Source organism: Hemiscyllium ocellatum, chromosome 13 (genome assembly GCF_020745735.1).
Source record: "Hemiscyllium ocellatum isolate sHemOce1 chromosome 13, sHemOce1.pat.X.cur, whole genome shotgun sequence".
In the NCBI taxonomy this organism is placed as follows: Eukaryota; Metazoa; Chordata; class Chondrichthyes; order Orectolobiformes; family Hemiscylliidae; genus Hemiscyllium; species Hemiscyllium ocellatum.
This window is the reverse complement of record NC_083413.1, coordinates 50,551,505-50,563,986: the sequence shown is the minus strand read 5'-3', so window position 1 is coordinate 50,563,986 and position 12,482 is coordinate 50,551,505. Positions and strand designations below refer to the sequence as shown.

At 41.4% G+C, this 12,482-nt stretch overlaps 1 protein-coding gene across 4 annotated transcripts in view; it reads left to right on the top strand.

Moving 5' to 3' along the window:
* The window catches only part of veph1 (ventricular zone expressed PH domain-containing 1), a 264,411-nt gene that overhangs the window by 42,605 nt on the left and 209,324 nt on the right, over positions 1-12,482 (top strand). For all 4 annotated transcript variants that reach the window (XM_060834168.1, XM_060834169.1, XM_060834166.1 and 1 more), the window contains exon 4: positions 6,843-7,017. In XM_060834168.1, coding sequence (XP_060690151.1) covers positions 6,843-7,017 — 175 coding nt within the window. The remainder of the gene's footprint in view (positions 1-6,842; positions 7,018-12,482) is intronic.

Genomic DNA, 12,482 nt, shown 5'->3' with positions numbered 1-12,482 from the left:
CAGTACCTTTCCATTACTTTGCCTACCACTGAAGTAAGACTAACTGGCCTGTGATTCCCGGGGTTATCCCTATTCCCTTTTTTGAACAGTGGCACAACATTCGCCACTCTCCAGTCCCCTGATACCACCCCCGTTGACAGTGAAGACGAAAAGATCATTGCCAACAGCTCTGCAATTTCCTCTCTTGCTTCCCACATAATCCTAGGATATATACCGTCAGGCTCAGGGGACGTGTCTATCCTCAAGTTTTTCAAAATGCCCAACACATCTTCCTTCCTAACAAGTATCTCCTCTAGCTTATCAGTCCGTTTCATACTCTCCTCTTCAACAATACGGTCCCACTCATTTGTAAATACTGAAGAAAAGTACTCATTCAAGACCTCTCCTATCTCTTCCAACTCAATACACAGTCTCCCACTACTGTCCTTGATCAGACCTACCCTCGTTCCTGTCATTCTCATGTTTCTCACATACGCATAAAAGGCCTTGGGGTTATCCTTGATCCTACCCGCCAAAGATTTTTCATGCCCTCTCTTAGCTCTTCTAATCCCTTCAGCTCCCTTCTGGCTATCCTGTATCCCTCCACTGCTCTGTCTGAACGCTGTTTCCTCAACCTTATGTAAGCCTCCTTTTTCCTCTTTACTAGACATTCAACTTCCCTCGTCAACCAAGGTTCCCTCACATGACCATCTCTTTCCTGCCTGACAGGTACATACATATCAAGTATGGTGATGAAAAGTCTGAAAATGAACCTTCCAGCTCAATGATCAAATGTACATCCAGAATTTGCATTCATTACTTGACCCCAGAAGAATACTATGTGATGGGCAAGCCTCTACTCCAGAATAATATGGGTTTGCGACAGCATACTGAGGGAGATCAAGTCAAGGCTTGATAGCTCAATTCAGACCTTGACACATTCTCTTCCTCCAAGCCACTTTCATTCCTCATTCAATGCCACAAAATGCTCTCTTAAAAACTGGGCGAAACAAATTTTTCAATGACATATCTTCTTTTCTTCTCGATTTTATATTAATCCTCATTTTCTAAAATTAGTTTAAAAGTTAACTATTCTACCCATCCTTTTTTTCATTCAATTCCAATGTTCATATAATCTCCTTCACCCAAATCCATAGATATGACCATTTTTGATGGCTTCTAACCTTTGGTCTCAAGGTTGTAACATTTGCAAGAATGTTCGATCAGAAGTGATCCACATCAGCCTCTACTGGAGGGTCAAAGGTGCCAGGCTTAGACCAATTTAATTCAATTTGTATGAAACAAAGAAATGCCTCTTGGCATTGAATATAATAAAGGTTCTAAGTCCTAACAACATTTGATACTACAGAAGACTTGTGATCTAAGACTAGCTGTGTGCATACGGTGGCAATGCTGGCATCTATCTGAAAATGTGGAGTATAATCCAGCTATCTTCTATCCTCCAAAAAAAGTAGGGAAAGTTACCAATTTATATGTACACAGCAGTAACCCTTTGACCAATACTCAGTTTGGATTCCGCCAGCATCACTCAGTTCCAAACTACATTTCAACCTTGGTCCAATGTAGTAAAATTGAAGTCAATTCAAGGAGACGTGTCTCCACTGAATTATCTGCTCAGATAGATTAAAATAAGTGTTCAAGGCACATTTTCACATCAAGGCAATTTCCTTCTCAACCACAAATCCACTGTTAATAGCCATACCCAGCAAAAAGGAAGATTGTGCTGTAGTTGTTGGGGGCCAGGCATCTCATCCCCAGGACATTGCCCTTTGGAGTTCCTGCAACAATGTCAAGCTCCAACCATCTTGACATGCTACATCAGCAGCATTCTCCATCTTAAATTAAGAGGTGATGATATTTGCTGATGACCTGGACATCATTCAGGCTCGGGCAAATAATCTTCATGGCACGCATGCACCAGGCAAAGACCATTTTCAACAAGAGAAAACCTAACAATCTCCATTTGACATGATGCAGTACTGTTGTTGAATGCTGCTTGAACATTCTGGGGATTACCATTGACCAGAAACTTTACTCAGCTCGCTGTATAAATGTTGTAGTTTCAAGATCAGGTCAGTGACTGGGAAAGCTGCAGAAAGCAGGTCATCCCCTGACTTCCCAAAACCTGTCTGCCATCAACAAGTTAGAACAAGTTAGAATTGAAAATTCTCCATTTGTCAGAATTAGTGCATCTCCTTTCGTTAACTTTTCTGCAGCATTTTAGAGCAACTGAGTCACTTGTTAATCCCTTGTTGTGGACCATTAAGAGTCAAACGTGTGCCTGGAATCACAGGATTTCACATAATCACAGTCCAGGGAAAGGCAGGATATTTTCTTCCATAAATATATTGATATTAGTTTTCAATTTGTTTAAAAAAATGTTTTTTTATAAATTTAATGTAATTTCCACCAGCTGCTCACATGGTGAGATTTGAACTCATTATCCAAAGGCGTTATCCCGGCCTGTGATCATCCAGAGATCATGCCAATGTAGCAACATCTCCCCTAGTGGTTCCTGTCAATAATATTTCTGGTATATCATCGTTCCTCAGCTCTCTCATCTAAAGATCCTTGAAAGAGAATTCAACCTTGCTTTAAGCCATGCTTCAGAAATGCCCATGTTGTTACACTTCAAAGTGTCTCTTTTGTATCCTTAGCTCATTTGCCTTCTTCAATATATTCAGGGGTTAAGATATGTATAATTAGTAAGCACAGCCAAACTCATTTACTGTATATTTTATATCCGTTGTTTACCCCCACTTCCACGTCCACCTTACTCCTTTCTGAATCCTTAGGAGAAAGTGAGGACTGAAGATGCTGGAGATCAGAGTCGAGAGGATTCTTGATGAAGGGCTTATGCCCAAAACGTCAATTCTGCTGCTCCTCGGACGCTGTATGACCTGCTGTGCTTTTCCAGCAGCACACTCTCAGTTCCCATTCTCCTGCAGAGTTCACTTAAGCTCTTTCCCAGTAGAATGAGAAAACTTACCATGACATTAATACCACATGACAGACCTTATATAGAGGTCTCCTCCCTCCTCCCTCACCTCTATCCAACGCCCTAAAGGAACCTTCCACATCCATCAAAGTTTTACCTGCACATCCACTAATATTATTATTGTATCCGTAGCTCCTGATGCGGTCTCCTCTACATTGGGGAGACTGGGCGCCTCCTAGCAGAGCGCTTTAGGGAACATCTCCATGACACCCGCACCAATCAACCACACCGCCCTGTGGCCCAACATTTCAACTCCCCCTCCCACTCTGCCGAGGACATGGAGGTCCTGGGCCTCCTTCACCGCCGTTCCCTCACCACCAGATGCCTGGAGGAAGAACGCCTCATCTTCCGCCTCGGAACACTTCAACCCCAGGGAATCAATGTGGACTTCAACAGCTTCCTCATTTCCACTTCCCCCACCTCATCCTAGTTTCAAACTTCCAGCTCAGCACTGTCCCCACGACTTGTCCGGCCTTGTCTGACCTGCCTAGCTCCTTTTCCACCTATCCACTCCACCCTCTCCTCCCTGAGCTATCACCTTCATCTCCTCACCCATTCACCCATTGTACTCTATGCTACTCTCTCCCCACCCCCACCCTCCCCTAGCTTATCTCTCCATGCTTCAGGCTCATTGCCTTTATTCCTAATGAAGGGCTTTTGCCTGAAACGTCGATTTCGCTGCTCGTTGGATGCTGCCTGAACTGCTGTGCTCTTCCAGCACTAATGATCCAGACCTTATATAGAGCTTACCTCACTGGAGACGTAGATGGAATATGGTTAGCTTGATGTGCTTAATCTGCGTTCATTGTGAATAATGTTGACAGGGACATTTGAGCCAGCTGCCGATTTTTCTTTAACTGATGTCTTTAAGAGTTAAGATTGGTTATATTCTTTGTACTAAATTTGTGATTGAGAGGAAAACTGTCTTTATGTGAAAATGTGCCTTGAACTCATTTTTTTAATCTCCCTGAGCAAATAATTTAATGAAGGTACTTCTCCTTCAGTGGCAGCTTGCAGCCTTCAATGTATACTCCTTCCATCAAAAATCATAATATCACTAGTGATATTCTATTGTTGAGCTCTTATTATATTTTCGATGCATGATTTGCTTGTTTTATTTTATGGTTATTCACATCAAGCCAATGTTTGTGGATAATTCTAACAATTACCCCTCGAGGGCGCTATCTCCTAATTTTTCTTCAGTTTGCTTCTTAAATGTGGCTTTCTGAAATAATTTGCCAATGAATACCTTATTTCTCCACTTTATTCTGGAGCTTTCCTAACATTGTTCTGGCACTGACAACAAGCAGAAATAAAAGTGGTAATTTTTAATTGTGTCCGATGTGTCAAGCGATAATACCATAAATTGGCTTTTCCACTAGTTTATTTTGTTAAAAATTTGAAACTTAATTGGAATATTTTGTGGTGTAACAAAAACAGAAATTGCTGGAGAAACTCAGCAGGTTTGGCAGCATTTCTGGAGAGAAAGCAGAGTTAACATTTTGAGTCTTGTGACACTTCAGCAATTCAGGGGGTGGCATGGTGGCTTAACAGCCTCAGGGACCTGGGTTCAGTTCCTGCCTTGGGTGACTGTCTGTGTGAAGTTTCCCCATTCTCCCCATCTCTGTGTGGGTTTGCTCTGGCTTCTTCCCACTGTTAGGGGGTAAGTGCCAAGCAATAGAGTAGGGGCATGGAGATTTAATGGAGGTATCTGGGATCTTGAAGTATATTGGTTAATTGCTTAAGGAAAAACTTTCTGATACTGAAAGTCGGTAATGAGAGGACACACAATTAAACTAATTGACAAATGAATCAGACTTAAGACTTGTAGACTCAGCAAAAAACAGATCTATTATTCTGCTGGTGGACAAATGTTTAAAATATCGAAATGCAAATGCTGTTAATCCACAGAGAATCCCAAGATGGAGTGATTAAAGGTATCCACAAGCAATCTTGATTTAACTCTTAGAGTTGGGCATCTCAGTGATGAGTTTGTTATGTACTTCCAAAGTGTTGAAGAAGCATCTTTTGCTCCAGCCAGAGCTATATTTAAGGCAAACAAAGTTCAAAGAAGAATGATGTGTCTATTGGGAAGTGAAGAGTATGCAGCTTTAGATTAGGGCTTTGACTTTTAAGAAAATTGAAAATAAGCCATGCGTTCTCTAACACATGTGGGACATTCATTTACTGCCTGGACATATTCCAATAGCAAGGAGTCTACAAAATGCTTGGAACAGATTATAGAAATACTTGGTAGTCGGTCTTTTGAAATGTGCCATGATGTTATTAAATCCTAGGTCTCGGAGTGCGATAGACTGGGGAAATGATTGACTGTACTCCTCACAAGATGTGAAAGCTGTCTCTAAAATGCCTATCATTCTCTCTATGTTTTCTTTCTCATCGCTAACTAATGAGCCAGCATGGGGTGGCACGGTGGCTCAGTGGTTAGCAACTGTTGCCTCACAGCAGTAGGAACCTGGGTTTGATTCCACCTTCTGCTGACTGTCTATGTGAAGTTTGCACATTCTCCCCATGTTTGTCTGGATTTGCTCCGATTTCCACTCACAATCCAAAGGATGTGCAGGTTAGGTGAATTGACCATGTTAAATTGCCCATAATATTCAGGGATGTGTAGGTTAGGTGCATTAGTCATGGGTAAATTAGGATAATAGGCTAGGGGAATGGTCTGGGTGGGGTACTCTTTGAAGGGTTGATGTGGACTTGCTGGGCCGAAAGGCCTGTTTTCTAATTACTTTATTGTTGTTTCTTTTAATTTATTCCTGCACAACATTGCACATCACCGAGTAGTGGAGCAGAGAAATCCCAAAATTATGTCTTATTAAATAATTTTTTGCTGGATTCTCTAAAAAAGCTGCTATTAAATAATAAATGAGTGAATTGACTGCTGAAATGTCCAGTAGTTATCACAATAAACATGAACTCATTATCTCCTGGAATGTAACACTACTTGTATGAACATTCTAGGCAAGATGACACAAAGGACCAGTAGACAAGGCACCAACTTCACGAGTTCTGAACAAAGGAGACTATTGGAAGCTACTATGACTTGACTTGGTGCAAATGATTCAGATCTGTCTACAATAAAAACACAATGGGTTCTGATGAGGGAACATTAAAACTACCTCATTAGCTGAATTTCATAACCTGAAGTCCCAATCACTTCACCAAAACTACTAGTTTGTTTGAACTACCTTTTTTAATTACAGAGTTTTGACTTTGTTAGCTAGTTTGCTTGATACACCAGAACAGTAAGCAACTCCAAGCTCAGTTATGAAAACAGAAATTGCTCGAAAAGCTCAGCGGGTGTGGCAGCATCTGAGGAGAGAAATCAAAGTTAAAATTTCAGATCGGGTGACCCTTTCTCAGAAGTTACAAGCCTATGAGCTCAAAATATGTCGAAATCCTGATTCATGAAGCAGAAACCATATTGCATCTATGTAATTAACTAATTGAAAGCTAGAACTGCAACACTTTATTCAGCAGTTTGACTGTCTTGTGTGCAGTTTTAATACACTACTTGTTGACATCACTAAATTTATGAAATCACCATTTAGATCAGACATTTTATTTCATCATTTACAAATAGTTTTAATAGATTCAAGGTAGTTCAAAATAACTGTTTTGAATTGTTTAAACGAGCAACTATAGGCTATAACCAACTGTATCAGTTTATGAAAGTGGAAGTATCATTTGTACTGCTAGCTCCCAAACTTTGATTTATTTCATGAGACAATTACTCTGTGTCTTGTTTAAAGCTGATAAAAATATTTAAGTTTTAATCATCCCATGATTTCCCACTCAGGTATTTTGTTTGTTTCAGCAGAATTACAGTAATCCAGCTGTAATGGCTCTCGCTGTTCCTGTAGCAGTAAAGTTTCTGCAGATGGACAACAAGGAACTCGCCCGAAACATGTCAAACTACTTAGCACTTGCAGCTATTGGCAAACCAGAGATTCTTGCAAAGCACACAGTGACCATTGTAAACAGTATTCTTCAAGGTAAGGTAAAACAATATCGGCTACTGGGAATACCTCAGAATCAAAGTGCAAATTATAAGTTCCTTGAGAATTTGACTGCATGAACTAGACAGATTATCAATGCAGCACTGAGACAGTGTTGCAAAATTAGAACTGTCAATTTTCATAAGTTATTGAATCGTGTCCTATTCTTCCTGCTTAGAGGCTTAAAAATCCCTATGGCACCATTTAAAAATGAGCAAGGGAGTTCTCCCAGTGTTCTAGAGAATATATAGAGATATGATCGGGTGAGAATGGATTGAATAGCTCCCTATCTGATCCCATTCTCATTATGATGGTAACTGTTCTTTAGAATACATTTGCCAGTTCAGTGAGCATTTAACTGTTTAAGTGCTGTAAAAGATGCACAATCAGATTTGCTTATGATTTTCTTAAAAGACAATGCTTCTTGTCAGATTTGGGAGTTTGAACCGAGTTTAAGCTTTACTACGGATTATATCTGCAATAAATGCGAATCTTATCAGATCAAATGGATCAGTTGGAGAGACAATTAGAAGCAATGAGGAATTCCCAACAGCAACAGTATGTGATGGATGGCAATTATAGGAAGGGGGGAAAGTCTCAGATACAGTCATATAGACAGGTTAACTCCAGGAAAGGTAAGAGAGGTAGGCACCTAGTGCAGGTGTGTTCTGTGGCTATACCCATTTTCAAACAAGTATGCTGTTTTGGAAAATATAGGGGGTGATAGATTCTCAGGGGAACATCGCATGATCAGACAAGTTTCTGGTTTTGAGACTGGCTCTACGGCAATGACGGGTACGTCGGGTGCCAAGAGATCAATTGTGTTAGGTGATTCTCTAATCCGAGGTACTGACAGATGTTTCTGTGGCCAGCAGCGAAAAATTGGAATGGTGTATTGCTTCCCTGGTGCCAGGATCTCAGAGAGGGTGCAGAATGTTCTCAAGGGGGAGAAGGGCCAGCAAGGGGTCATTGTCCACATTGGAACCAACGACATAGGAAGGGAAAAGGTTGAGATTCTGAAGGATGATTACAGAGAGTTAGGCAGGAGTTTAAAAAGGAGGTCCTCAAGAGTAGTAATATCTGGAATAGTCCCGGTGCTACGAGCTAGTGAGGGCAGGAATAGGAAGATAGAGCAGATGAATGCATGGCTGAGGAGCTGGTATATGGGAAAAGGATTCACATTTTTGGATATTTGGAATCTCTTTTGAGGAGAAGTGACATGTACAAGGAGAACAGATTGCACCTAAATTGGAAGGGGACTAATATACTGGTAGGGAAATTTGCTAGAGCTGCCCAGGAGAATTTGAACTAGTAAGGTGGGGGGGAGTAGGACCCAGGGAGACAGTGGTCAATCTGAGACTGGTACAGTTGAGACCAGAAGAGTGTCAAACAGTCAGGGCAGACAGGGACAAGGTAGGACTAATTAGTTAAACTGCATTTATTTCAATACAAGGGGCATATCGGGGAAGGCAGATGAACTCAGGACATGGTTAGGAACATGGGACTGGGATATCATAGCAATTACAGACATGTGGCTCAGGGATGGGCAGCTTAATATTCCAGGATACAAATGCTACAGGAAGGATAGAAAGGGAGGCAACAGAGGAGGGGGAGTGGTGTTTTTGATAAAGGATAGCATTACAGCTGTGCTGAGGGAGGATATTCCCAGAAATACATCCAGGGAAGTTATTTGGGTGGAACTGAGAAATGAGAAAGGGGTGATCACCTTATTGGGATTGTATTGTAGACCCACTAATAGTCAGAGGGAAATTGAGAAACAAATTTGTCAGAAGATCTCAGCTATCTGTAAGAATAATAAGTAGCTATGGTAGGGGATTTTAACTTTCCAAACATAGATTGGGACTGCCATAGTGTTAAGGGTTTAGATGGAGAGGAATTTGTTAAGCGTGTACAAGAAAATTTCCTGATTCAGTATGTGGATGTACCTACTGGAGAAGATGAAAAACTTGACCTACTCTTGGGAAATAAGGTAGGGCATGTGACTGGTGTCAGTGGGGGAGCATTTTGGGGCCAGCGACCATAATTCAATTAGATTTAAAATAATGATGGAAAAGGATAGACCAGGTCTAAAAGTTGCAGTTCTAAATTGGAGAAAGGCCAATTTTGACTTATTAGGCAAGAACTTTCAAAAGTTGATTTGGGGCAGATGTTCGCAGGTAAAGGGACATCTGGAAAATGGGAAGCCTTCAGGAATGAGATAACGAGAATCCAGAGAAAGCATATACCTGTTAGGGTGAAAGGAAAGGCTCGTAGGTATAGGGAATGCTGGATGAATAAAGAAATTGAGAGTTTGGTTAAGAAAAAGAAGGAAGCAAATGTAAGGTATACACAGGACAGATCGAGTGAAACCTTAGAAGAGTATAAAGGCAGTAGGAGTATACTTAAGAGGGAAATCAGGAGGGCAAAAAGGGGACATGAGATAGCTTTGGCAAATAGAATTAAGGAGAATCATTAAGAACAAAAGGGTAACGAAGGAGAGAATACGGCCCCTCAAAGATCAGCAAGGCGGCCTTTGTGTGGAGCCGCAGACAATGGGGGAGATACTAAACGAGTATTTTGCATCAACATTTACTGTGGAAAAGGATATGGAAGGTATAGAATGTAGGGAAATAGATGGTGACACCTTGCAAAATGTCCATATTACAGAGGAGGAAGTGCTGGATGTCTTGAAATGCATAAAAGTGGATAAATCCCCAGGACCTGATCAGGTGTACCCTAGAACTCTTGGGAAACTAAAGAAGTGATTGCTGGGCCTCTTACTAAGATATTGTATCATCGATAGTCGCAGGTGAGGTGCAGGAAGACTGGAAGTTGGCTAACGTGGTGCCACTGTTTAAGAAGGGTGGTAAGGACAAACCAGGGAACTATAGACCAGTGAGCCTGATGTTGGTGGTGGGCAGATTGTTGAAGGGAATCCTGAGGGACAGGATGTACATGTATTTGGAAAGGCAAGGCCTGATTAGGGATAGTCAACATGGCTTTGTGCGTGGGAAATCATGTCTCACAAACTTGATTGAGTTTGTTGAAGAAGTAACAAAGAGGATTGATGAGAGCAGAGTGGTAGATGTGATCCACATGGACTTAAGTAAGGCATTTGACAAGGTTCCCCATGGGAGATTGGTTAGCAGGGTTAGATCTCACAGGATACAGGAAGAACTAGCTATTTGGATACAGGACTGGCTCAAAGGTCAAAGGGTGGTGGTGGAGGACTGTTTTTCAGACTGGAGGCCTGTGACCAGTGGTGTGCCACAAGGGTCGGTGCTGGGCCCTCTACTTTTTGTCATTTATATAAATGATTTGGATATGAGCATAAGAGGTACAGTTAGTAAGTTTGCAGATGATACCAAAATAGGGAGAGGCTGAACAGGCTGGGGCTGTTTTGTTTTCCCTGGAGCGTCGGAGATTGAGGGGTGACCTTATAGAGGTTTACAAAATCAGGCGGGGCATGGATAGGATAATAGACAAAGTCTTATCCCTGGGGTCAGGGAGTCCAGAACTAGAGGGCATAGGTTTAGGGTGAGAGGTGAAAGATATAAAAGAGACCTAAGGGGCAACTTTTTCATACAGAGGGTATTACTGGTATGTAATGAGCTGCCAGAGGAAGTGGTGGGGGCTGGTACAATTGCAACATTTAAGAGGCATTTGGATGGGTCTTTGAATGGGAAGGTTTGGAGGGATATGGGCCGCGTGCTGGCAGGTAGGGGTAGGTTGGGTTGGAATATCTGGTCGGCATGGACAGGTTGGACTGAAGAGTCTGTTTCCATGCTGTACATCTCTATGACTCCATGACTCTAAGAGAATAATATTTATTGAACTTATCACCTTATCTGATAAACATAATAAATATACTCCAATTTCTCACACAAATGCATTTCAGACTCCATGCATTAATTTACAATGTGAGGGTTGGGGGCGGCATAGGTAAAGTAGTTTAAAAATCAAAACAAGTCAACTATATGCAGATTCTTTAGATTAATAGATTGGATAGTTTCAGACAGGATTAATTGTCTTCTTGAATTCAGTGACAGGATGATTTAAACATTTTGCTGGTCAATATTCTGTTTAGTTTCCTGAAGTTAGCAGCTGCTAATTTTTTAGATACTGACCAAGGGATATAACTAATCGATAGCACGCTGGACTCGGGTTTGCAGAGTAGACAGAGTGAGAGAGAACGAGGGACAGAGAGAGCAGATCTCACTTATGATCCACCTTCTTCATTTGCCACGTCCTGTTCCACTGGGCTGATGGAAAACCAGTTTCTTAAAACATAAAAAGGGTTAGTTTGCTCAGCTAATGATCTCTCCTCTCAAACTGACTAGTTAACCAAGTATGGTGATAGCAAGTTGATCCTAGGCCTAGAGTTTTGATACAATTTGATCGTTACTTAAGGTGTTCCTTCCTTAGCGAGAGTCCATTGTCCAAAGTGATTGTGAATAATGGTTTCGTCCTTGCATACTGGCGGATATTTTTTGAGAGAGTCAGGGAAAAGGCCATTCACAATTCTGTAGGGCAAAATTGTGTTCCGTTGGACGGCCTGACTTGATTTTAATGGCTGTAGTTATATAAATCCTGAGCCATATTAGAAAATGCTGCTGAAGTGATTTTTAAAAAAAAATGCTGCTGTTCAATCTTTGTATATATCTGATGGTTTCAACCCTATAAAAGTGTCATTTTTTGATTTTAAACATGCCATTTTGCCAGGCAAACTGAAATACAAAAGCATTATGTTCCAATTTTGCATTCACTAAAGAGACATTCGTTCAGCCAAATGCACATCAATCTTCAAAATAATTCCAGCTGCAGCAATTGTAACAGACTTTTTTTTCTTTTATGACAATTAGAATTAAATCTCTTTTAGTATTGGGATCTGGCCCCAAGGAGGGCATCTGTATTTATAAATCCCAGGGCCTTCCTCTGAATTCCAGTTTTTTGTCATCTGTCATGTTTGGATCTTCACCAGCATTTGCTCATTATGCTTCAGGAATTTTAATACACTACCTGAGTATTGGGCTGAATTTTGTGCGCCCAGCACTAACATGGTGGTGGTCTACAATGGTGAGAAAGTCAGCCAGATCAAGCTCCAGTCAGCCCCTTAAGGGCTGACCCATGGGAATTAAACCCCCCTCTGTTTTTTTCCCTTTGGAAGGCTCTTTCTCTCTCCTTTTCCTGGAATTCTTTCTCCTCTTTACGTACCCATCACTCTCTTTCCTGAAACTCCGTGCTCCTTAAAACAAGGGTTTATAAAGGTGTGTCTCAACTAATTCCAATCAACCTCACTGACCGGTTGTTTATTTTCTTGCTGTTTGTGAAACCTTGCGGGTGTGCGATTGGTCGTTGTGTTGCCTACCTAACAGTGTTGTGCTTTGGACAGTGGCACGAGCAGCACGGTGGCTCAGTGGTTAGCATTGCTGCCTCACAGTGCCAGGGACTGGGTTTGATTC